Below are 27,853 nucleotides of genomic sequence, written 5' to 3' on the forward strand. Positions count from 1 at the left end.
GTACCAGATAAGGCAGAAATGACACAGGAGTGGCTGGAGTGTGTGAAATGAGATATAGACTGAATTTACAGACTATTTCAAATTTTTAGCTTTTAAGGGAAGCAGATATATTGGGTAGTGACAGAACAGCATAGTCTAAACACTGAGAAGCCCAGATCTTATTTAAATAGTAAGGAATGAAGGAGTTAAAGATTCAAGACAGAAGAATAAATGATTAAAAGACCATGAAAAAAAAAAAAAAAAAGATCGTGAAAAGGAAGGAGGGAGAAGAAATCAGTAACACAGATGTCAGTATACTAACATCTGACAAGAAAAGGGATACATTCTCTATTGGAGTAAATAATAGGAGGATGGGATCAAAAGGGGAATATGTAAATTTTTCGTGTAAGAAACATGAGGATAATAGATTTTATTATCTCTGTGATATCATGAGGGAAGGCCACTTGATGAGGGTCTGTATTTGAGACATCTGAGAATTTCAAAGACGTAAAGGATAAAAAGTATAAAATAATCATTATGAAACTTGAGAAAATGAACTTTTCCAGAAAACCATAGTTGCAAGATTACGGGGCTCAGTTCTGGCCAATGAGCAATAATTTTTAGTAATATCTACCAAGTTAGTTCATCCTCCAACATCATTTAGCTGCTCATCAAAGGTTTATCCAGAGAAAGGGCTTTGCGGGATGCATGTGATGGAAAAACACAAAGTCAGGTAAAGACACTTCAGGTCTTTTAGAGTGTAATGACAGATGGTGGACCTACACTGGGTAAGAAAGGAGGAGATGAATGAGAGAAAATAAAAGTCAGTAGATTATCATTCTGGGTAAGGCAGGGCTTATAGAGCAGACACTGGACCAAGGGAGTTAGAAAGATGCCAAGAGCCAAAAGTATAGGAAGGAGAAGAAAGATTTTGACCCTTATCTATGGATCTCAATTCATCTTTCTGCATCCAGCTTTCTTCACAGAACAAAATGACAAGTATTAGTAGAAAGTAGAAAAGTCATTTCTTTTAGATGAAGACCACTTGCAGTAATCCCAGTTTAGTTAGCCTAAAACAGTGACAAAAATAACAATAAATATCCAGTAAATTCTATCTCAGGAGAAAAAAATGAAAACTAACCCTAAGAGCCAGAAGTTGTCAAATTCATTTCATACTCATATGGAACACCAATCCAATAATTCTAGATAGTCTAGCTGATCAAAAGAAATAGGATTACTTGTTTGACCTAATCCAAAAAGTAAGACTGGTGCACCTTCTTTTTGTTTTGTTCTGTTAAGATTTATTTATTTTTGAGAGAGGGAGACAGAGTGCACGTGCAAGTGAGCAGGCGTCTGTGTGTGAGGGGGTAGGGACAAAGGGAAAGAATCTTGAAGCAGCTTCCTAGCAAACTTGAGATCATGTCCTCTGCCAAAACCAAGAGTCTGAGGCTTAATCTACTGAACTCAGGTCATGATCTCATGGGTCACCAGATGGAACCCAGAGGTGCACAAGGCTCTGCCCTCAACATGGGAGTCTCCTTTATGATTCTCTCCCTCTGCCCCTACCCCCACTTCTCAGTGTGCACACATACTCTCTCCTTCTCTAAAATAAGTAAATAAATGAAGTCTTTAAAAAATAAAAATTTTAAAAACTGGGGCACCTGGGTTGCTCAGTTGGTAAAGCGCCTGCCTTTGGCTCAGGTGATCCCAGGATCCTGGGATAGAGTCCCACGTTATGCTCCCAGCTCCCAGCTCCCAAATCAAGGAGTCTGCTTCTCCCTCTCCCTCTCCCTCTTCCCCTCCCCGCATCCCCTACTTCCCTGCCCTGCTCTTGCCCTCTCTCAAAATAAATAAAATCTTTTTTTAATTAAAAAATAAATAAAACACAATCACTACCTAATTCCTTTCCTATAGAAATTACAAAAATACTTAACAATGAAATATGTTCTACTGTATTACATAGTTAATAACTGGAAACCCTAACAGTTTAAGGAACAAATCTTTATCTAAACTGTGTATATATTTCTCATTATAAAACAGAGTCAAACCATACCTGTAAACACAAAGTTGTAAAAATATAACATACAACACTGCTACAAAGCAAAAACTGATTATCATCAATATTAATAAGTTGTCATTTACTGAGCCTGCTAGACACTGTTTAATCTTCACAAGTTCAAAATGATAGCATTAGTATTTCACTCATTATATAGATGAGAAAACAGAGACTTAACAGAGTTAAGCAATCTGGCTAAAAAAAATTCCAAAACAGAATCAATCAGTTTGTCTGACTTTTCACTGAAAGAGTCCACAGTAAAACCTTGCTAAGGACAATTTCTTGGTACATAAGAACTTTAATAGAGATGATGCTTTAATTCAGGGGTTAGTTAAAAGTTTGCTGGAAAGAGCCAGACAGAATATATTTTAAGCACCATGTGCCACATAGTCTCTGTCATTACTCATCAACTTTGCCACTGTAGAGCAAGTGTCCAGACAATACACAAAGCACAGCTGTGTTCCAATAAAACTTAATTTATATATACAGAAATTTCAATTTCATATAAATATTCTTTTTAATTTTTCCCCCAACCATTTAGAAATGTTAAAAACTATTCTTGTTTCATGAGCCATCCAAAAACAAGAAGTAGATCAGATCTGATCCACGGGTCATCATTTGCTAACTCCTGCTTTAACTGAAAAGTTAAACATTAATAAATATTAATTGTAAAATATAAATACAACACACAATTATTTAAACATAAATAATAAATTCAAATAAGGAGTTTCAAATAACCACTTCATGTAATAGTTCCATAACTGATACATACTGGGATTTAGAATTACAGTACCTTTTCTCTGGTATCACTTTTAACTTGCTCATCTTGAGTTACTTCATTTCAACATTGCAGATAATCTAAAAGAAAAAATGTTAGTTGTATTAAATACACAATAGTTTATATATATATCACAAAAACCATACCACTAAAAGTTATTATGGGAAACTGGAAACCAAAGGAGAATGTTTGAGTTTTATGTGCTTCTGGCAAGTTACTTCAAAATGCAAAAATGGGGGCGCCTGGGTGGCTCAGTGGGTTAAAGCCTCTGCCTTCATTTCAGGTCATGATCCCAGGGTCCTCGGATCAAGTTCCACATCGGGCTCTCTGCTCAGTGGGAAGCTGCTTCCCCTTCTCTCTCTCTGCCTGACTCTCTGCCTACTTGTCATCTCTACCAAATAAGTAAAATCTTTTAAAAAATGCAAAAATGTGTGACTATTACATGATCTAAAACCAGTCCATAAAATGTTATCAAAATCCTAGAGCTACAAAAATGAAAAAAAACTAACACAACAGTCTATGATCTAGTGTTAAGATTTCTTTTGAGACAATTCACATTATCTTTTCCTGTTCTTGTAGTCCTCCTTACTACTATTCTCCTTAAAATACTCAAACTATAGCATTGTACTTAGTGTCCACTATTCACAGTGGTCAAATACTGGTAAGTATGTAAGATTATTTCTATGTAAGAACACTTTTAAATAACAAACTATGTACACAGTAAAAACCACCTATATCGTCATCTCATTTTATATACTTAATACATATTTTCCTTCAATCAATACCAGTTTTGTCATTAGAAAGTACACATTATTCACAGAATCTTTACAACTTTTCAGATTTATTTTGCAACCATTCACCCCCTAAAAAAAGAAAAACAAACAAAAAAAACCCTGGACATCTTTTCATTTTACATATCACTGCTTATTGAAGCAGAATTTTGTGGCATCACTAGACAGTAAAAAAATGACGGCCAGTTCAACAAGTTTCTCACATATTTATGCAGTATTTAGTAAAGCTATTTAAAGGGAAACAAATATACAAAAGAATGTAGATTTAAAAACTACTCTGGATGTTTTTCTTCAATTAACAAAGAACTTTCACTTCAGTAAAACACACATGATTTTTTTCAGTTTTTTTCATTAATTCAATCATATTTATTTAAGATTGTGTACAAAAATTATATGGACTATTTTTCAGGCTGGCAAGAAATTTAAAACTGCTAACTATTCTTTCTTTTAACTGACTTAAGAAAAGACTACAAAGTCAAAGTAATTTTTTCCCATTTCCAAATTAAGAATCAAAAATCCAAGGGGGGCGGGAAAGTCCTGTGATTTCAAAAGCACTACTGCAGCCATAAATGTAAGGTTAATTAAGTTACTTCTACTTGCTGGGTGGTAGGACTTTCTCTAAAAGTGCATTAATAGCTCCTCTCATGAAAAGCTTACTGTGACTCTTATTAGAGCTGGTAGAGTTGGAAAGGTTAATGCTGGTTAACTTAAATCACAACCAATTCTATTTCAACAGTTAAGAAATTATTCAAACTTCCAATTCAAAATAAAATACAGTCAAACAACAGGCATTCCTGTCCTTTCCCTCCCAGGACTAAAGTAAAATAAACAGCAAAGCAATAAAGAGAAATTAAGTTATGTTTAAGCCCACAGTGACAAAAAGAAAAACTAAAGTTGTGGGGGGGGGTACCCTATCCAGAACTCAGGAAACTTGGAAGCCAAGGACTTGGAGGTGCCAATCACAAGAGAGGAAGAGACTGCTCAACAGCTAATGAAAACTCTGTAATTCCAAATAACCTCCTACCTCCTCAATATCCCATACCTCATCATTGTGGGAAGTGTTCAACAGCCAGTCCTAGAATTTTTGACAAATTATCTCCACTAAAGAAACTGATAACCTCAAAGAATTCTGCTTTCTGGGACTAGAGAGTCCCCCAGGAAGAAGGCCAGCTCTCAACCCCATCATCCTAGAGCTAAGCCAGTTTTGTCCCTTGTGGTCACTTTTTATAGCCTAAGGCCAGAGTGGCCCCAGAGAACACAAAAACTTTCTATTTTCACAGTCTGTGTTTGTTACAGCATCGTGTAATTCAAAGAACAAGCACCTGGAAGAAGTGCTGCATTTCACCAAGTTTGTGGCAAAGCAAGAAAGAGGCAAAGAAACTGAGACTGCATACAAGGGCATAACTACAAAAACTGACCATGAAGTTTGGGTATAAGCCCCTTTATTGAGTCATTTTCATCACCATAAAATCATGTTGCTATTTCCCTGTCTTGAAGGAAAAAAAAAGGACTATGCTCCACTTCCTAAATCCAGCTTCTGTCCCATTTCTCTTCCCTCCCAAAAGCAAAGTATTGTTTACCCCCACTTGTTAACAAGTCCTTTCTTCCCCTCCTCTCCTAAACACACTCCAGTCAGGTTCTCCCCACCCCACTTGTCAGTCCCAGGGAATGGAGATTTCCCTGAATCCAACTGTCAGTTCTTAGTCCTCATCTTACTTGTCTTAACAGCAACATTTGATAGAACTGGTCACTCCCTTTTCTTGGAAGTACTTTCCCCATTTGGCCATATTATCTAAGTTTCCTTCACTGGATGCCCCAAGCTCAGCTCTTTCCTGTCCTTTTCTAACTCCAGTCTCTTCCTTAGTGATCTCATCAGGTCTCATAAATGTTCAACATCTCCACATGGGTCTCTAATAATACTACAAACTCAACATATCCAATACTGATCCCCTGATCTGCCCTTCCCTACTCAGTGTGCTCTCACCTCAGCTATTCCAACTGTAAAGATAATTCTCTCTCCAATCCTTAGTCCAAAACCTTAACCTCCTCCTTGACTGTCTTACAATCCATCAGCAAATCCTGATAATTCTACTTTCGAAATATATCCAGAATCTGATCACTTCACCATAACTACTACCATGGGCAAACCGAATGAGTCACCCACGTACTCCCAGCCTACCTTTAAAAAAACTGAATCCCATTTTAACTGAAGTCAATTATTTAATAGAAATTTACTGGGGCGCCTGGGTGGCTCAGTGGTAAGTATCTGCCTTCAGATCAGGTCATAATCCCAGGGTCCTGGGATTGAGGCCTGTATGGGCCCCCTGCTCGGTGGGGAGCCTGCTTCTCTCTCCCACTCCCCCTGCTTGTATTCTCTCTCTATCTGTCAAATAAGTAAAATGTTCATAAATAAATAAATAAAGTATATAGCACTAGGCCATAAATTTCACCCCTTTAAAAAAAAATTATCTTCACCATATGAGGTTTTAAAAATCATGAAAAGGAAAAACATTAGTTCCCAGAATGGCAAGGTAAGTTTGACTACCTATCTGCTTCTCATGTAAGGTTCATTAAAGTTTTTTGTGTGTGCTTCAAATAAAGAAAAATAAAACTACTCTTATATATATCATATACCCAAGCCATAATTTATTAATATCTTGTATAGTAAAAATCTGTGGTAAGGCTCCTAGACCTACTTACATAAAATAAAAAAATAAAGTGGGAAATTTCAGAAATGGAAAACCTGCTTCTCCTACCTGCATTATTAACTCACATTAGAGCTTATATCCTTTATGGGGATAGAGATTCACATGAAAAATAGACTAATCAAATGGCCAAAATAAATGCACAGGAAAATATTCTCTTTCAAAAGGGCATTAACAATCATTACTGGAGTACTAACACATAGACCTAAAATTTCAAATGCTTTGAGCCTCACAGTGTCCCAAAGGCACATGTATTCCCACGTAGCACAAAAGACTTCACCCAGCTAGTTCCACCATCAGCTGAACCAGCTGCACTCCACTCAGTCAAGCTGTCAGGCCTGAGAATTATTCAAACTAATCATATCCTCCCATGAGGGCAACAGTCCTTCTTACTTCATCCTTTTGTTATTACAAAGCCTGCCAAGGCCTCTGTGACTGGTTCACTCTATTCCCAAGTGCAACCCCCATGAGACATGTGGTATCCTCCACTCCCCCGCTGTGAATATATGACTAATGAACTGTTGTTAATATCATCTGGTCAATGTCAGGTAGCAGCTATGTCACACTACTTAAGAGAGAAGATTCCTCGTTCACCAATGAATAGGTGATCAAAAAACAATTATTATATCTAAACTTTCTCTTCACACTAATATCACAGCTGTAAATGTTCTAATTTTTATGGAGGAATTCCCTGAGACCTGAAAATTATTTCACAGATCCTACAGGGTATAAAGAAAGAGAAAAGCCAATACGCAGGGCTGATGCAGACCACAACAGGTACTGGTCCACTGTGGATCTACAGCTGGTAAGTATAGAAGGACAATCCTGATCACTATGGCCTCCTGACCAGCACAGTTTCCTGATTTTATTATTTTTTTAATAAAGAAAAAAATTCAGTTTCTTCAACTGTTTATGATACGGGACACAAAAGTCAAAGTGTTTCACATTAAGATTTCACTTTCAACTCCCTGGAATGTTCATTTCTTTGGCTAATAGGAGACACTAGACACGCCCACGAGAAGCAGGCCATGCTCAGGCAACTGAAATGAACATAAGGAGGGGGCAATGCTAACAACATCATCCTCGAAGGGATGGGCACAGGGGACTGTTGGTCACAAGCTATTTTCTGGAACAAAGGAGCACCACCTCTGGATGCTCATGCCATCATGGGCCTCAGTCATCCCCACCACACAGGTATAGCCTGCAGGCAGCTGCCTTACATGTCTTGCTGGGTACAGTAGTACAAGAACTTGCCATACTTTCTCTTGAACTCAGACCTAATTTTCAACACACCCACTTCACTGTGAGAGATACCAGGACTCTAATCAGGACTTTATCGGGGCACCTGGCTGGCTCAGTCAGTAAAGCACATGACTCCTGATCTCGGGGTCAGGAGTTTGAGCCCCACGTCTGGTGCAGAGATAACTTTAAAAAAATTTTTTTAAGATTTAATCAGGACTTTATCATGAGTCCCCTTGCCCTTCTTGGAATCATACAGTTGGTCAGCAAAGTTTAAGGGCTTGCTCTGAATGCACTGGAACAGGTTCAGGAAAGCACTTTCCAGGTCTCCTTTGCCCTCCTTTTTGATGCTCTCCAGCATGTCATAAGGATTCAGGAAAGGATTATTCAAAGTATCATTTATGGGGGTGCCTGGGTGGCTCAGTGGGTTAAGCTGCTGCCTTCGGCTCAGGTCATGATCTCAGGGTCCTGGGATCGAGCCCCGCATCGGGCTCTCTGCTCAGCGGGGAGCCTGCTTCCCCTCCCTCCCCCGGCCTGCCTCTCTGCCTACTTGTGATCTCTCTTTCTCTGTAAAATAAATAAATAAAATCTTTTTTTTTAAAAAGTATCATTTATGTACTCTTACCAAGTAAATGCATTATTAGAAATGAGAGTTTGGAGAGGAGAAGGGAGTTGAGGGAAATTGGAAGGGGAGGTGAACCAATGAGAGACTATGGACTCTGAAAAACAATCTGAGGGTTTTGAAGGGGTGGGAGGTTGGGGGAACCAGGTGGTGGGTATTAGAGAGGGCACGGATATCATGGAGCACTGGGTGTGGTGCAAAAACAATGAATACTGTTACGCTGAAAAGAAAAAACTTTAAAAAAAAGGTGAGAGTTTGGAACATGTATTCTCAGATTAACCTAACTTTCTTTCTTTTGACAGAATTAATTAATTTGTAAAAGAAAAAGTGAAAATGACAGTAAATCTTGAGTTCTACAAGGTCTTGGAATATTTTCTCATTACATCTTTCAGACTCCAAGGTCCTTGAGTGTAGGGGATTAATTAAGTTTCATTTGTCTTTGGGTCCCCCAATGCCTAGAACAGTTCTCAAGTCTGTGCTTCAGATAAACAAATGCAGTAACTGAATGAAGGATGCAGAAACAGGCTCAGATGCTGGTATAACCGAGTGGTTACCGGTTAGACAATCCAGCCAATGGATCAATATCAAACTAGACAAATGAGAAGTTCAAACTGTGAAACAGCTAGAGGACGGTATCATTTTGTTTTTGAAAATCACATATTTGCATGGAATAACAGAGAAAATGTTATTTCAGCAGGGAGTGTAAATTCGTGTAGCTGTTGTAGAGGGCCATCGATATTAAGTGGAATTAAAAGTGTTACAGTTTAACCACCCTTCTTTAAAAAAAAAAAAAAAAGTGTTACAGTTTATATCCCAACAATTTGACTCCTGAGTATGTATCTCTTCACAGATCCTTGAGGAGACAGAAATGAGAACGTTTATCATAATGCTGTTTGTAGCCAAGGACAGCAAACACCACAAGGGCAGTACCTTAGACCTGGGCAAGAGGGGCCTCTGCTCTGGATCCTGCACTTTAGAAGTCCTCACGTATCACAAAAAAAACAAAAAGTGTATTTCGTGAAGTACATATGGGCATCTTGGTCACCAACCTGGTACTTAAGGCTGGCACGGCCTGACCTGTAACGGTACCTATACTCAGTTCTAATTCCTATCTCTGCTCATTGCTGCCGTTGGTCAAAATGTTGGCAATAGTGACCACAGCACACTTACGGTCTTAATGACTATTTCAGTGTTCAGAGCATCACACTAACAAATTTGGTGTACACTTTGACCAACCCATATGCACGTGGGGGTATGGACCCTCAACCCTCTAAGTTGAGCTTGCAGAGAATTTCGTGAACAGGAGACATTTTGAAAGAAGCTGGGTCAAATGTCGAGAGCAGCAAGCATCCCCAGATGTGGAGGCAACAGCTTCCTAATTTTAAAACATCAGTGCAGTTCTAGCCATGAAGATCTAGAAGCAATTTCACAGACAGGAAGTCTCTTAATCATAAAAGAGACAGTGTCTCCCTTGGTTTCTCAGTTTTATGTAGGGGATTTGGGAGTTGTTGCTTACAGCGCAAACTAGAATCTCTTTCTCTACAAAGCTCCAAACAATTCTGTAAACCACTTAAAACCTGTGCCAAATATTGATGTACTGCCCCTCATCTCCAAATTCACCCTTTTTGCCTGCTCTGTGAAAATGGATTTGTGCCCTTAAAATATTTTCCTAGCCAGCTGGCAAGGTATTAAGCTTTATCAAGAGGGCATTGGAAAGACACTGCAGACGAAAAGGATTTTGCTTTCTGGCTTCAGGGTGTTCACTGGGCTGCAGCGGGCAAGGCCTCTCTGGGACCCATCCCTGCAACGAGGACGGCTCCTATGGCACCAGCTCCCGCAGCACATGCAGCTTCTCCAACAGGAGCCTAAGCTGTTCTGTGGCAGGGTGCCTCTGGTGAGACATCTCCCTATAAACAGCCTTCCCTGACACTCTAGAGGGCAAACCCTCAGCAAATTCCACTAGGGTCACACCACACCTACTTGCCTTGACCTTGCCCTTTCTAACCTTGACCTTGCCCTTTCCAACAAGTCTTCAGGGGAGGGAGGGGCCCACTCTATCTCAGCCCTGGGGGTAATAACTGGTCTCCATAACAGCTATTCCTCTATTTAGAGCTATCTTTATTTCTTGCTGATAAAGCCTTCAATTATCTAATCCCTGTTATAGCCAAAATATTTTTGCATTAATTTTTCCCTGTTAAATTACCATGTGGTTTCTATTTCCTGACTGGACCCAGACTGGTACATCCCAACAACTCTTTAAATTATTTAGTATCCTTAAAAAAAATAAACCCTCTCTGCTTAAGGTATCTAGAGTGAATTCTGTTCTCCGCAACTCAGACTTCAATTTTCTTTTTCAATAAAGAATTTCGTGGGAAAAAAAACATACAATACCTTCATAGATTAGATAAATCTATGACATCATTTTTTTAATTAGTAAGTGATATTAATTATGCAGAGCCAGGGTTAAGAATGGCTTCTGATGATTATCTTCCTAGGTCAGCCTATTAAATATTTTAATTGTAATATTAACTCCATCTTAGAGTATTATCACTCCTGTTATGCTTAATTACTATTTAAAAACTTAACCTGCAATGAGATACCACTCCACACCCACTAGAATGGCTATAATAAAAAAACGCAGACAATAACAAGCTTTAGCAAGAATGTGAGAAACTAGAACCCTCACACATTGCTGATGGCAATGTAAAATGGTACAGCTGCTTTGAAAACAATCCAGCAGATCCTCAAAAGGTTAAACATAGGGCGCCTGGGTGGCTCAGTTGGTTGAGCGACTGCCTTAGGCTCAGGTCATGATCCCGGACTTCCAGGATCGAGTCCCACATCAGGCTCCCAGCTCCTTGGGGAGTCTGCTTCTCCCTCTGACCTTCTCCTCTCTCATGCTCTCTCTCACTCATTCTCTCTCAAATAAATAAATAAAATTAAAAAAAAAAAAGTTAAACATAAAGTGACTGTGTGACTCAGCTATTCCATTTCTAAGTATATACCCAAAGAAATGAAAACTTCTATCCAAACAAATATTTGTACACAAATGTTCACAGCAGCATTATTCATAACCAAAAAGTGGGAATAACCCAAATATCCACCAACCAATGAATGGATAGATAAAATGTGGTATAGCCATACAATACAATATTATTCAGTGATAAAAAAGAAACAAAGTACTGATATGTACTACATGAATAAACTTTGAAAATATTATGCTAAGTAAAAGAAGCAAATCATGAAAGACGACATCATTATATGATTCTACTTTATATAATAGTATAAAATACCATTTATATGAAATACCCAGAACAGGTAAATCTATAGAGACAGAAAATAGATTAATGGTTACCTAGGACTTAGAAAAGAATGGGATGGAGGAGGGGACATACTAGAAGGATGTGGAGTTTCTTTTGGGGGTAATAAAAATGTTCAAAAATTCACTGTGGTTATAGTTGTGATGTGGGAAACAAAGGTAGAAGGAAATGTAAATAAAATTATAATTATAATTATAATTATAACCTGCAGCCCACTGACAAATACTTGGGATAGGCAGAGTGTAAGATTCCTCCAGGATCCTGTGAGTCTTCTTTAGCCTACAAAAGTCATTTGGAACTTCCCTCATCTGTACTCCCCCCCCCCCCCCCCCCCCCCCCCGCCCCCAACCCCAAGGTGTATAATCAGCTGCTCCTCCCAATCCTCCAGGGCATCAGGGAGCCACAGCAGGCAGCCAAAGCAGGTAGCAGCAGCAGTTCATTCAGCCCATGAGTCCTGTCTCTGAGGCGTAATAAAACCACCATTTTGCACCAAAGACACATGTCAAGAATTCTTTCTTGGACATCAACTCCAGACCCCACCAACACCAACATTCCAAAAACTACATCAGTTGCACAACTCTATGAATGTACTAAAGGGCAGTGAAGTGCATATTATAAAGTGAAAATTGACAGTATGTGAGTTCTAGCTCAATAAAACCTGTTAAAAAGAAAACAAAAACAACTTAGTCTCTGCTAGAACCTTCTAATTCAACCCATCCTTAAATTAGGGTCAGAGGTTTACACCCTCTGTAGTTCAGCACCTGATTCCCATAATAAAATATATCCTTTTACACTAAAGCAAAATTATTGACCCACCTGAGTTTTTAGGAAATGTATTCTAAGTTATTCATCCAGCAGAGACTAAAAAAATTAAATAAAATAAAATAAAAATAAAAAACACTGGCGCCTGTGTGGCACAGTCCTTAAGCAGTCTGCCTTTGGCTCAGGTCATGATCCTGGGGTCCTGGGGTAGAGCCCCACGTAGGGCTCCCTGCTCCGCGGGAAACCTGCTTCTCCCTCTCCCACTCCCCCTGCTTGTGTTCCCTCTCTTGCTGTCTCTCTCTGTCAAATCAATAAAATCTTAAAAAACAACAAATAAAAAAACCCTTCTGTGTTATACATAAAAATTCACAGTATACATTTCCTTAAGTGGAATATAAATTCGAGTTGACTTTTATATATTTAAAGATGGCTTGAACTAGAATTATATATATACTACTAATCTTTACATCCATAAGCATTATCTTACTCTAAATTACTATTACTGAGGAATACATTTTCATCCAGTTACCTTATTCAAGTGTCATTCACAACACAGGACTGGGACAAACACAGACCCCGAGGCACTCAAAAATCCACATAAAATTTTTGACTCCCCCCAAATTTAACTATTAACAGCCTACTATTGATCAGAAATCTTAACAATAATGTAAACAATTAACACATATTTTGTGTTATATATATTATATACTGTATTGTCACAATAAAGTAATACACATTTTGCATTCAATGTATTATATACTGGATTCTTACAATACAGAAGCTAAAAAAATTAATAAAATCATATAGAACAGAAAATATGTTTACAGTACCGTATTAATCAAAAAAATCTGTGGATAAGTAGACTCACACAGTTCAAACCCATGTTATGGGTCAACTGTAGTTTATGAATGTTTTAACCCAACCTGCAAACAGGCAACTTTATTTCACCTACATTATCATTAATTTTACCAAAAAACTGGTAAGAGTAAACCTGTAAAAATTATACCTTTTACCTTTCTTTATCAGGCATCCTCATTAAAAACACAAGTTTGGATAGCTCACACACTATGCCACAAAGATGTTTCAGCACTTATGGAAGGTCTAATTTGCTATGTGATGTTTTAATTATACTACAAATAACAAGGTTTTACTGTTGGGGGAGAAGAGTTGCACCACACTTCAATCTAACTAACAGTAATAATTTATTTAATATGATGCTTCCCTCAGCTCAGATTCCAACTATTTTTAGACTTAAACAAATGCCAAATTTCCTAAGTATCAAATATCAAATAGGTGATATCTGAAATTAAAATTCTTGCCTACAAACACACATTTTCCTTGTCCCTAACCTATGACTGACTCATTAAAATGGTTTGTTTTTTAAGTATCACAGCCACAGTCAGCTCCAGCAAAAATCAAAATATATAGGATATGAGGGACTCAAAAAGTCATAAGGCATATAAAAAATAGCAAAATGAAAAAAGCTCCTCCTTACCAGTAACCACTGTAAATGTAAATGGATTAAAACCTCCAATGAAAAGGCAGAGAATGGGGAATGGATTTAAAAATACAATCCAAAAAATTTGTTCTCTACAAGAAACTCATTTAGATATAAAGCACAAATAGGATGAAAGTAAAAAGACAGAAAAAGATATTCCATGCAAATAATAACCAAAAGCAATAAGGGGTAGCTATACTAACATCAGACAAAATAACTTCAAATTAAAAAAGATTACAAGAGACAAAGGAGGACACTAATTATTAATAAACGGTTCAAGAGAGCAAGAAGATATAACAATTACAACCATTCACATACCTAATAACAGAGCACCTAAATACAATAAGCAAAAATTGACAAAATTAAAGGGAAAAATAGTTTTACAATAATTGTTGGGGACTTCAATACCCACTGTCAGTAATGAATAGAACAACCAGACATAAGACAAATAAGGAAACAGAGGACTTGAACAACACTATAAACCAACTATTGTTTATATGACCAACAGTCATATATAAAACGCTACCAAACAACAGAATATGTATATTCTTCTCAAATGCACATGGGACATTCTCCAGGATAGATCATCTTTTAGGCCACAAATTAGGTCTCAACAGATTCTAAAAGATAGGTATTATACAAAGTATCTTCTCCAACCACAACAGAATAAAGTTAGAAATAAATAAGAAAAAGAAAACTTGAAAATTCACAAATTTGTGGAAATTAAACACACTCCTTAATCACAGGTCAAAGAAAAGATCAAGGCAAATGAGACAAATGAAAATAAAACATACCAAAATTTATGGGATGCAGAGAAAGCAGTGCTAGGAAGTTAGTTTACAACTATAAACACTTACATTTAAAAAAAAAAAAAAGTAAATTTTTAAAAAGGGTGGGGGTGCACCTGGGTGGCTCAGTCAGTTAAGCATCAGCCTTAGGCTCAGGTCATGATCCCAGGGTCCTGAGATGGAGCCAGGCATCAGGCTCCCTCTCCCTCTCCCCTGCTCATCCCCTCCCTTGCTCTCACTCTCACTCTATCTCAAATAAATTCAAAAAATAAATAAAGATCTCAAATGAACAACCTAACTTTACAAATTAAGGAACGAGAAAAAGCAGAACACAAAGCTAGCAGAATGAAGAAAATAATGATTAGAGCAGAGATAAATAAAATAGAGAATAGAAAAATAGAGAAAATTATCAAATAAAAAAATTGGTTCTTTAAAAAGATTAATGAAATTAATAAACCTTTATTAAACGTAAGAAAAAAAACAGAAGACTCGAATTATTAAAACCAGGAAAGCATGTGAAGACACTGCCACTGATTCTACAGAAATATAAAGGATTTTAAGTGAATAGTATGAAAAATTGTGCACCAACAGACTGATGACCTAAATGAAACTGACAAATTCCTATAAACACAAAACGTACCAAAACTGAACAAAAAGAAACAGAAAATCTGAATAAATTCCTAACTATTAAGGACACTGGATGAGTAATCAAAAACTTCCCAAAAAGAAAAGCCCCAGATTTGATTGTTTCACTAGTGAATTATCCAAAACATTTAAAGAACATCGATCCTAATTCTGTCAAGTAACGTAAGAGAATACTCCCTAACTAATTCTATGAGGCCTACACTGCCCTGATACCAAAGCCGAACAGAGACATTACAAGGAAACTACAGATCAATATCCTTTCTGATCACTGATGTACAAAATAGCAGCAAACCAAATTCAGCAGCATGAAAGCAAATCAAAACCACAATGTGATACCTACCATCTCACACCCATTAGAATGACTGCACAAACCACCCCACCTCCCACCCAGTCCCCGCCCAAGAGAAAGACCAATCACACAGAAAACAAATGTTTACAAGGATGTGGAGAAACTGGAACCCTCACACACTGTTGGTATGAATGTAAAATGGTGCAGCTGCTATGCAAACAGTAGGGTTGTGACACAGGAACTTAAAATAGAATTACCATATGACCCAGCAATTCCACTTCTGAATATGTACCCAAAAGAACTGAAAGCAGGGTCTTGAAGAAGTATTTGTACACCCATGTACAAAGCAGCATTAGTCACAATGGCCAAAGGTTACTGAAACAGCCCAAGGGCGCAATGACAGATGATGTGGTATATACAAACAATGGAACATTATTCAGCCCTAAAAAGAAAGAAATTCTGATGAATCTTGAAGACAATGCTAAATGAAACAGCCAGTCACAAAAGGGCAAATACTATGATTCTACTCATAAAAGGTACTTAAGTCAAATTCATAGACAGAAAGTAGAATGGTGATTGTCAGGGGCTACAGGAAGAAGAAAATGAGTTATTGCTTAATGGATACAAAGTTTCAGTTCCGCAAGACAAAAGATCTTAAGATGGACAGTGTGATGGTTGCACAACCATCTTAAATGCCAATAAACTGAACACTTAAAAATGTTTTAAATGGGGGCGCCTGGGTGGCTCAGTGGGTTAAGCCGCTGCCTTCGGCTCAGGTCATGATCTCAGAGTCCTGGGATCGAGCCCCGCATCGGGCTCTCTGCTCAGCGGGGGGCCTGCTTCCTCCTCTCTCTCTGCCTGCCTCTCTGCCTGCTTGTGATCTCTCTGTCAAATAAATAAATAAAATCTTTAAAAAAAAAAAAATGTTTTAAATGGTAATTTTTATATTATATATATACAGCCATAATTTTAAAAGTAAATTTTTAAAAATCAAAATATGAACCAAAAATATAAATATAAATCAATGTTAAGAATTGGGAAAAACAAGTTTCAAATGAAAACACAAATTATAATTGGTAAAACAGAATTAACAAATGAAAAAGACATTCTCAACAAGCAAAGAAAAAAATCCAGACTTCCAGAGTTGTAGGAAGCTTCAAAGATCAGCTGGGAGTCAAATTCTCTTACTTTGCAAATAGGAGAGAAGCTCCTCACGGAGGTTTGCTATCTTGCATTACCCATTATCACTTCTACCTACATGCAACTAGAAACTGTGCCTACAACAAATTAATAAATCTGGAGAATTCTCATCCAAAGTAGTATCCTTTTCAATTCATTAAACTCATTATATGTAGGCAGTGTTCACATTTTTATTACCATTATTCCATCATAAATCCTCACAAACCTTATTATTTTTATTCCCCATGTTACCTATACCCTTAGAATCTTCATAATCTTAAATCATTTTCTCCCTAAGGTAGGATGTGAGGCAAGGAGAGCAAGTGCGGGGTACCTCTCCTTAGGATGGTTCATCCTCAGCATGAATTAGGTAAGAAATGAACAGAGATTAAGAAGGGAAGCTAAAATGCTTACTTTAGCTTAAGAGCTCAGTATCAGTTGAGCTTTTCACACTGTGCCTTCACTATTTGTCTAATATGCAACCCCCCCATATTAGATTTGAACATTTGTGTGGATACATACTCCCAAATCTTTTTTAGATAATCTAATTTCAGATTACTAGTACTGTAGTTCTACTATACTACTATATAATACTAATACTATAGATCCCCCGTATCAGCACCTGACCAAAAGAAATCTCAAGAACCCTCAACTTTCTGTGAATAACCTCTATTGGGCCTTTAAAAAAAAATTAAGACAGCCTTTACTGAGGACCAAAAGTCTGAAGCAAAAACAGACTAGTTTTTGTCACCACCACTTCCCTTCCTTATCAAAGTTTGGTAGGAATCAGCTGATTTATATGAGAAGTCCTCAAAATGTGGTCCATGGTCCCCTTGGCACCTGATACCTTTTCAGGGGGTCCACAAGGTCAAAACTATTTTCATAGTAACACTAAAGTATCATTAACCTTTTTAACTGTACACATTTATACTAATGGTACAAAAGCAATGATGTATAACCTTTCTGGCATCTTGGAACAACTTATGGTACTGGCAACAAACTGCACTATTAGTCATTATATTTTCCACCATCAAGTACCAGTCGCTATTTAAAAAAAAAAAAAAAAGCCTTTTTCACTTAAGAATGTCCTTCAAGGGGCACCTGAGTGGCTCAGTTGGTTAAGCAACCCTTCAGCTCAGATCATGATCCCAGGATCCTGGGATCCAGCCTGATGTTGGGCTCCCTACTAGGTGGGGTGTCTGCTTCTCTCTCTCTCTCTCTCTGCCCCTCCTCCTGCTTGTGAGTGCATGCTCACACTCTCTCTCTCTTGCTCTCTCTCTCAAATAAATAAAATATTTCCAAAAGAAAACAGTGAAGATTAATTTTATATTCTCAGCCCTTGAATATACACCTTTACATCTTTTTAAATATTCTATGTGACAAAATGGTAAGTACACATGAAGCATTTCTGGCCACATACTGAATTACAATAGCTGATGGCTGTCTCAAGGTAAAGTACTTGTGTGACTGAACTAAGGGCTAACACTAGTCTCTTTTTTTCATGAAACACCATTTTTACTTGAAAGAATGACTACGATTATTCACACTTAACATATTTTGGCAGAGGTTCTCTCAGAGATGAACAAAATCTGCTTGTCACTTCTAGGAAACAACTGGCAGTCATATTCCTTGCCAATGATAAAATTTGCACTTTCAAGCAAAAATCAAATTTCTGGAAAACTCGTATCCACCATCAATCATATCATGACCAGGATAGCTTCCCAATAATTTGTTTCTGATAAGTGGTGATATTAACAAATGTGATTTTTTAATAACATATGAAATGTGTCAACATTTGGAAGATCTGCATAACTGAGCCAACACTTAAAGAAGACCACAGCATGATGTTACAAATTCAGGCATAGTTATGTAAGATCCATTCAAAGTTCAGACCAATCAATTTTAATGTAACACTATGAAAAAAGTCCACTGACATGATCTCAGATTCCACACTGCAAATAATTAAAAAACCAACACATGTGGAGCTGTGATGTAGTACCAAACAAGAAAATCCATTATTATCTGAAAAGGCTATTAAAATGCCTCCCTCTATTTTCCAGCCATTAGCTATGTAAGGCAGGATTTGTCTTTCTATATACTTCAAACCAAAAAACACTGCAAAAGACTAAATGCAGGAGTAGACAGAAGAATCCAGATGTTCCTATTAAACTAGACATTAGAGAAAAAAAGTAAAACAAAACCACTCTTCTCACTGCCTTATTCATTTTGAAAATACTTATTTTTCAATAAAAATGTTTATATTAACATATTACTGTCAGATATAAGTAAATTAATAAAAGTTACACATATCTTTTTAATTATAAGACAATAACTACAGACATAATCCACAAAAGCTCTTTGGGGTGCTCAGTAACTCTTAAGAATGGAAAAGGGTCCTGAAATCAAAAGTCTGAAAACAACTGATTTAAAGAACTGAGTATTAATATCAGATCCTTGCAAACAAAGAAGAACAGTTAAGTACATAAAACCATTAATTTTTTTAAAAACCCTTCCTAGAAAAATTACATGAAAGCTGAAAAGGAATACAATGTCAAATCAAAACCAACCTCACTCTCTAACACCAATAAAGAAGAAAATAAAAGAATGCATAGATGAAAGTGATTTTGTATGTCCTGGAAACATCATGCAGTATCTTGATCAGATAAACTCATATAGGGGGTATAGCTCAGCGGTAGAGCATTTGACTGCAGATAAACTCATATATACCTATTAATAATTAGATAATATTTTTGATAGCAGCACATCACAGTCAAAGAAACACACCATCACAAAGTCAAAAACAGGTGATTAAAATAGCAGTCATGACCACCAAGAGGGAGACAATCCAAGGTTCTGTCAGAAGGGACAAACAGGGATACTTCAGCACCTCTCCAGCAGCATCGCAGGGCACACAGTTCAGGGTCTAGCTGTTCTATTTAAAACTAAATTACATGCTTCCAAGGCAAGATAGTGAGACTAAGTTCTTATTTAGCCCCAAAGGAGCAAATGGGTCACCATAGAATTATTCTACAGTAATAATGTTCCATCAACCTAAAGTCCTTCTTCAGCTTACTAGATCCCTTGGAAGAGTGAGGAAAAGCAGTAGCAGTTATATTTACTGAAAGATTACTACATGCCAGGCACTGTGCGCTAAGCACTTTATGTGCATTTAATATTCAAGATCTTCAGGGCATAACCATTATTACTCCATTTTTGGAACTGAGAAAACTGAAGCACAAAGAGGATAAATAACTTGCCTCAAGCAAAGCCAGGATTCAAACCCAGCCAGGGTGGCTATGAAGCCCAACTTCCTAGGCACTACAGTACAGTACAAAGGCACAGTAACCAAGAACAATAGATAAAATTTAAAAGTCCCTGTTCACTCTAAACAACTTCCGTCATTCACATCAAGAGCCACCGCCTAAGGAAGGCTCCCAACTTGCAGAGAGCTCTCTGACAGTTTCATCCATAACTACTGACAGACTGTTCAACTTCCAGGTACTGAAGGACCTTAGGCAAGAGTATATTTTGGAAGGTGAACACTGTGGAGATTTAGTGAAAACTCCAAAATGTAGAATCTAATACAAATTAGATAATTTCAAAAGTCTTCGATCTCTTTTCCCTCTGCTGTTGGAGATTAAAAAAAAAAAATCATTATATAATAGTCTAGCTAATCTGTTTCAAAGAGAATAATGCCTCAATGCAAGTCAACGGGAAAAGCCTCATAAAAATTGCTTCTACAAAAGCTTAAGTTACATTAAAACACTTAAATGCTCTGTAGAGGAACTCCAAGTCCATCCCCTTCATTTCAAAGTTCAGGGTAAGACAGCAGTGCTAAGTGTAGAAGCAATTAAGGCAGAGTTTTGAGGTCATTAAAAATGAATCTATAGCTTCACTGCAGAACCTAACTCAAGCCAGGTGGAATGGGAAACTAAAGTCATATCACAATGAGAAAATAAGCAGTAGATAAGACATGGCTATCTCACAGCAATTACAGGACTAATGACAGCAATTATAGTAAATACTTACACATCTCCCAGGGTTTTGTTTGGTTTTGATTAGTATTTGGCACATGTTTTGAAATAGGTACCATTTAAAGTGTCTTAAATAAACTACTACTTTTCAGCTTACTGAACTGAAAACATTCCACTACACTATTACAAAAATAACTTTCTAGTTTTCTCAGGAAAAAAGACAATTTATAAGAAGAATTCAGAGGTTATTAAAGAAAGTGATATAACTCGATTTACATAAAAATTACAACATGGACATAAAAGTGAAAATGAGTGATCAAGAAGACTGTTCATGTCCTTTCTCACTGCAAACTGTCATGCATTATAATTAAACACTGCCACAATTTTCAACACCTAAAGAAAAACAAAACACCCACAAGGAATTAACATTGCCAAAAAAAAAAAAAAAAAATCCGGTAAGTGTTACAACACATTAGGTCATCAGCAGCGCTGGACCTTCAAGCACTGAATTGAGCAAGCCATGTTAAAACAAGAAATGGCCTTTAAATTATCAACATTCATATCGATTATGCGAAGGTGTATAAAAACTCCACTGTATAATGGGTAAATGCCCAGGAAACCAACCGATTCAAAACTGCACTAGTACTAATACTAGCACTAGTACTAATAAGAGGCTTAACCGGCACAAGCGGAAAACAACAACAGTAGAGACAAGCCTTTGCGCGGGGGTTGCAGAAGTCCTTGAATACTTGCAATGAAGAGCCCGCAACTCAGGAAGGCAGGCTGTAAGGAAACTCTGCACTGTCATCTAGGGCGATCTGATTCAGGTTCAAACCAAACCCAAAAGGCGACAAGTTGTAAACAGAGAACACACTTCAGGCCAAACCACCCCGTGAAAGGAAGCAAACCTAGCCACCGCCGAAATCACACAACACCAACCCCACTGCAAAGCAAGGCGCACCTAGACGGTGGGTGCCAGGGTGGGTGGGCAGGCAGGGCGCGCGCCCGCCCCCGGCCCGCCGCCCCTCGGCTCTGCTCCCCGCTGCAACGCGGCGACCGGCGCTCCCGGCCCCAGAGAAAGGGCAGGGCACCGGGGCTGCCTCTGCCCGAAAACTGCGTCGGCGACCCTCCGCCTGGGATTGAGGCGGGGGCCACCGAGTGTCCGCAGGTGGGGGCGGGGTGGGGCGTTTTCCAAAAACCAGCCAAAGCCCCTAGCCATCAAGGGTTTCCCTCCAGCCCCGGTCCACTCCCCCCGAGAGACACGCGTTACACAACCTGTCAGGTGAGGGGCGGCGGGGTCCCAGAACGCAGACCGCGGCGGGCCCGGGGTCGCTCCTTCCCGCTTCTGCCGCGGCCGGGAGAGAGCAGAGGGCGGCGGGCGGGAAAGCCGCAGCCGAGAGGGGGCCGACCCGGACGCACGGACGGTGGCGGGGCGCTCACCGGCTCAGGACGGGGCGCTGGCAAGGGCTGAGCAGAGCCGCAGCACCCGGCTCGGCGTCGGCAGCGCCAGCGGCTGCTCTCTGGAAGAACGGCGGACTCCTCGCCGCCCGCCGCCCGGTGTTTTCATACAAACCCCGGTGGCAGGCGAGGCGGAGGCAGCGGAGGCTGAGGCTGAGGCGGCGGCGGCGGCGGAACCTGCCCGCATCCCGAGCAACGTCAGCGCGGCGCCCCGCCCACCGCACGCCCGGGGCCAGCGGGCTAGCGCGCGCCGGGCAGAGGGAGGGCAGAGTGCGCGTGCGCGCGGGCCGTGTGGGCACGCGCTGGTGGGAGGGAGGGGCACGCGCGAGCCTGAGCAAGGATGGGACTCAGGGAGCGCGCGTGGGCAAAGAGGGAACGTGCGCAGGAAGGGGGGCAGGGCGCGCGCGCCGGCGTTTGGCGCTGTAGGGCGGGGAAGGTGCGGCCGGGGTCGAAGGAAGGTGATTGCACGCGCCGGGGGCCCTGTGCCTTCTGCCGGCGTCCAACCCAACCGAATCAGTTCGCGGGCGGCTTCCCACTTTCTGCAATTCATCTTCCCCCACGGTCCCAGTAAGAGCCTCCCCCCTTTTCCCGGAACTAAGCCGGCTCCCATCCCCACCACCATCAATCACCCCCCTCTTCGGAGGCTGATAGCTGCACTGGAGGAGCGGTTCTTAATTCCTCCACGTGGAATCAGCCCCTGGGGACCGTGGTAAAGCTCAGCCTTTTCCTGACCTCAAGGAGAGTCCATAAGAAGCAGCTGGAAGACCTGCAGTTACCACAGCTGGGCTTTCAGAACCCAAGGAAATTACACCTTATGGCCAAACCTCAATAAATTACAAGCCTAGAGCTGCGGAGAAAAAAAAAATAGCATGCTGATTTATTTTTTGCTTTGTCGTAATGTGCCTGCATATAGTCACGAAAATGGTAATGTTAAATTGGCCCCTGAACGCAGAGTATTTTTTTAATCAGAGCCTGAGTAATCCGTCAGAGAGATTGAATACTGATACACCCCCTTCTGTTTTGACTGCACATAAAGACACTATAATAGATTCTTAATAAATACTCAACATTTACTTTTTCCCAAGATCATAGATCATGTCTGCTGCTGTTTATACTGCTGCTACAGAATGTAAAATTATTACAGCCAGATAGAGAAATAAATTGAGAGCTGTGGGATTTTTGTTGTGTTTTCTTATCACCATGTTTAAACGAAATTAAACAGATGTGAAAGCAGTTCACAAGGTAATCTGAGGTGCACCACACATGCTTCTCACAGTATGCCCTTGAGAGATATCTTGACTAGGATTAAGAAGGGAAAGGGACTGCCATTTTATAAATACCATAATTTCCATGGCTGTACCAAAAAGTAGATAACAGTGTTTTAAGTAACTTTAAACAAGAGCCACCCCAGATCACCTATCTGAAAAGCATATCTGACAACACCTAATTAAGAATATTTGACATTTTACAGAAATCAAGTACATGTAATATACATAAAACTTTATTTAAAGAGTATCTTCCTTAATGAATCAACCTGCAATATATAAAGATACAGACATAAATGTGAATGTATGTGTATATAGAATTTGAATTCCACTTAAGCAAAGCATTGTTAGTGTGGTTTGATGGCCAGGACACAGACCTGGTAGATTAATCCACACAACTAAGGAAGAAGCAGAGCCACTCCCTGTCTATCACCTTTTTCCACTATTTTATATGGTTTCCTCAACACACCTTGTTACAATGTATAAAACTAAATATAAATAATTGTGTGATGTAGATCAGAGTCTGATCATCTAATAATATTCATTTAACTCCAATTCCTCAAGTCAGTCTAGCCACTGCCTTATAGGAATTCAATAAATGTTTGCTTTTTTAACTCTGGACTAGTCAGACAAAGAAAAATGAACAGTGGAGCCCAGCTATCTCTTTCTCCTCTTTTGTTTGTTTCCCTGCCTCCATCCGACTCTTGATTTTGGTTCAGGTCATGATCTCTGGGTTATGAGGGGGAGCCCTGCGTCAGATTCTGGGCTGGGCATGGTGCCTGCTTAAGAGTCTCTCTCTCTCTCCCTTTCCTTATGCCCTTCTCCCCACCGCTCTCCCTCTCAAAAAAAAAAAAAAAAAAAAAAAAAAAAAAAGAGTAACATCCAAATTGCAACAAATATTTGACAAAACTATATAAGCCCTAAGGTTTAAAACAGCCATGGACCATCTCAAAGGTCTACAGCCATTTCCATCTTGAACCATAAATATTAAGAGCATAATCTCGATCATGAAGTTTCTGAAACATACCCAGGCCTCTGAAGTTCTAAGACTGTTACAACTATTCAACATCAGTTAACATCAGTTAACATCATACACCACATCAATAAAACAAAGGATAAAAATCACTTGATCATCTTAATAGACATAAAAAAGCATTTGACAAGGACCATACCCCAACATAATAAAGGCCATCTATGAAAAACCCAAAGCTAATACCATCCTCAATGGAGAAAAACTGAGAGCTTTCCCTCTAAGGTCAGGAATAAGAGAAAGATGTCCACTGTCACCACTTTTATTCAACATAGTACTAGAAGTCCTAGACATAGCAATCAGACAAGAAAAAGAAATGAGACATCCACATTGGTAAAGAAGTTAAACTGTCACTATTTGCAGACAACATAATACTATACACAGAAAATTCAAAAGATTACACCAAAAAAAAATAAATAAATAAACTACTGGAAGTAATAAATGAATTTAGTAAAGTGGCTAATACATAGTCTTTCTTTCTCTCTTTTTTTAGATTTTACTTATTTATTTGAGAGAGAAACAGCACAAGCAGGGTGGAGGGGAAGATGGAGAAGGAGAAGCAGACTCCCCAATGAGTATAGAGCCCAACACGGAGCTGAATCCCAGGACCCCAGGATCATGGCCTGAGCTGAAGGCACTTGCTTAACCAACTGAGTCACTCGGACACCCCTCACTGTGTATCTACACATTAACAACAAAGTCTCAGAAAAAGAAATGTAAAAAACAAGACGATTTACAATTGCACAGAAAAAGTTAAAATACCTAAGAATAAACTTAAACAAAGAGCTGCAAGACCTATACCCTGAAAACAATAAAATGCTGATCAAAGAAATTGAAGATGACACAAACAAATGGAAAGATATTCCATACTTAGGGACTTGAAGAATTACTATTGTCAAAATTCCCATATTACCCAGAGCAATGCACAGATTCAATGCAATCCCTATCAAAATACCAATAGCATTTTTCACAAAACTAGAACAAGTAATACTAAAATTTCTATGGAACTGGGGCGCCTGGGTGGCTCAGTGGATTAAGCCGCTGCCTTCGGCTCGGGTCATGATCTCAGGGTCCTGGGATCGAGCCCCGCATCGGGCTCTCTGCTCGGCAGGGAGCCTGCTTCCTCCTCTCTCTCTGCCTGCCTCTCTGCCTGCTTGTGATCTCTCTCTGTCAAATAAATAAATAAAATCTTTAAAAAAAAAAAATTTCCATGGAACCAAAAAAGACCTCAATAACCAAAGCAATCCTGGGAAAGAAGAACAAAGCTGGAGGTATCACAATACCAGATTTCAAGATATAAGAAAGCTGTAGCAATCAAAGCAATATGGTACAGGCACAAAAGTAGACACATAGATCAGTGGAACAGGATAGATACCACAGAAATAAACTCACAATTATACTCAGTTAATCTACAACAAAAAAGGCAAGAATATATATACTATGGGGAAAAGACAGTCTTTTCAGTAAATGGTGCTGGGTAAATTGGACCACTTTCTAACATCATACACAAAAATAAACTCAAAAATGGATTAAAGACCTAAATGTGGGGGCGCCTGGGTGGCTCAGTGGGTTAAAGCCTCTGCCTTCGGCTCAGGTCATGATCCCAGGGTCCTGGGATCGAGCCCCGCATCGGGCTCTCTGCTCTGCAGGGAGCCTGCTTCCTCCTCTCTCTCTCTCTGCCTGCCTCTCTGCCTACTTGTGATCTCTCTCTGTCAAATAAATAAATAAAATCTTAAAAAAAAAAAAAAAAAGACCTAAATGTGAAACCTGAAACCACAAAATTCCTAGAAAAGAACACAGGTAGTAATTTCTCTGACATCAGCCACAGCCACATTTTTCTAGGTATCTCTCCTAGGGCAAGGATAATAAAAGCAAAAATAAACTATTGGAACTACATGAAAATAAAAACCTTCTGCACAGCAAAGGAAACCACTAACAAAACTAAAAGATAATCTGAATGGGATAAGATATTTGCAAATGATACATCTGATAAGAGGTTGATATCCAAAATACATAAAGATCTATACAGCTCGGGCCCCCCGGGGGGCTCAGTCAGTTGAAGACCTGCTTTTTGCTTTCAGCTCAGGTTGAAATCTCACTGTGGTAGGATACAGCCCGGTGTCCATCTCTGTGTTCAATGGAGAGCCTGCTTCAGATTCTCTCTCACTCTCTTTCCCGCTCTTGTGCTTGCTCTCTCTCTCTCAAATAAATAATTAAAATCTTAGGGGAAAAAAAGAACTATACAGCTCAACATAAAAACACACACACACAAAAAAAAAACCTAGTCCATTAAAAAATGGACAGAATACCTAAATACACACCTTTCCAAAGAATGCAGACAGATGGCCAACACACACATGAAAAGATGTTCTACATCACTAATCTTCAGGGAAACACAAATCAAAACAACAATGAGATATCACCTTACATCAGTTAGAATGGCTAAAATCAAAACGATAAGAAATAACAAGTGTTGGCAAGGATTTGGAGAAAAAAAACCCTCATGCACTATTGGTAGGAATGTAAGTTGGTACAGTCACTGTGGAAAACAGTACAGAGTTTACTCAAAAATTAAAAACAGAAATACCATTGGATCCAAAAATTCCACTATCGGGTATTGACCCAAAGAAAACACAAACACTAATTCAAAAAGATATATGTACCCTTCTGTTCATTACAGTATTATTTAAAATAGCCAGGTTATGGAACCAACTTAGTGTCCACCAACACACAAGTGGATAAGGAAAATGTCATGTGCGTGCATGCACACACACACACACACACACACACACAGGAATATTACTTAGCCATTAAAAAAGGATGAGAGGGTGTCATTTGAGACACCGTGCATGCACTTAGAGAGTATTATGCTAAGTGAAATAAGCCAGACTGAGAAAGACAAATATCATATTATCCCACTCATAAGTGGAAATTTTTAAAAAAATGAATAAACAAACAAAAAGCAGAATTAAAACTATAAATACAGAGAACAAATTGATGGTTACCAGAAGGGAGGGGTGAGGTGGAATGGGCAAAATGGGTGAAGGGGAGAAGGTGATACAGGCTTCCAGTTATGGAATGAATAAGCCATGGGAATGAAAGGCACAGAATAAGGAATACAGTCAAGGATATCGTAGTAGTGATGTAAGGGGACAGATGGTAGCTCCCCTTGGGTTAAACACAGAATAACGTACACACTTGTCAAATCACTAAGTTGTATGTCTGGAACTAAGTGACATTGCGTGTCAACTATACTAAAAGTTTAAAAATGAATAAATAAAAATAATCTTTAAAATTTGTAAACAGAAAATAAAAAGGACCAGAATCTCTGTTTCCAGCAACATAGTGTGATTACTACTTCTAACAAAAACATTCACATTTATATATAATTTTGTGGTTTTCCTTTTAGAGGACTTCCCACAGTGTGAGAAAAAGAAAATTTTCCATCATTTTTTGGGTCAGTTTCTCAATCTTA

The 27,853-nt window shown here is 38.9% G+C and overlaps 1 protein-coding gene across 1 annotated transcript in view; it reads right to left on the bottom strand.

Moving 5' to 3' along the window:
- The window catches only part of AGTPBP1 (ATP/GTP binding carboxypeptidase 1), a 158,192-nt gene extending 135,886 nt beyond the window's left edge, over nucleotides 1-22,306 (bottom strand). The window contains 2 exon segments of the mRNA XM_047700023.1: nucleotides 22,066-22,127; nucleotides 22,130-22,306. Of these exon segments, the coding sequence (XP_047555979.1) occupies nucleotides 22,066-22,127; nucleotides 22,130-22,270 (203 nt within the window). The 5' untranslated portion in view covers nucleotides 22,271-22,306.
- Between the last annotated feature and the right edge of the window lie 5,547 nt (nucleotides 22,307-27,853).

This window comes from Lutra lutra, chromosome 13 (assembly GCF_902655055.1).
Source record: "Lutra lutra chromosome 13, mLutLut1.2, whole genome shotgun sequence".
NCBI classification, from domain to species: Eukaryota; Metazoa; Chordata; class Mammalia; order Carnivora; family Mustelidae; genus Lutra; species Lutra lutra.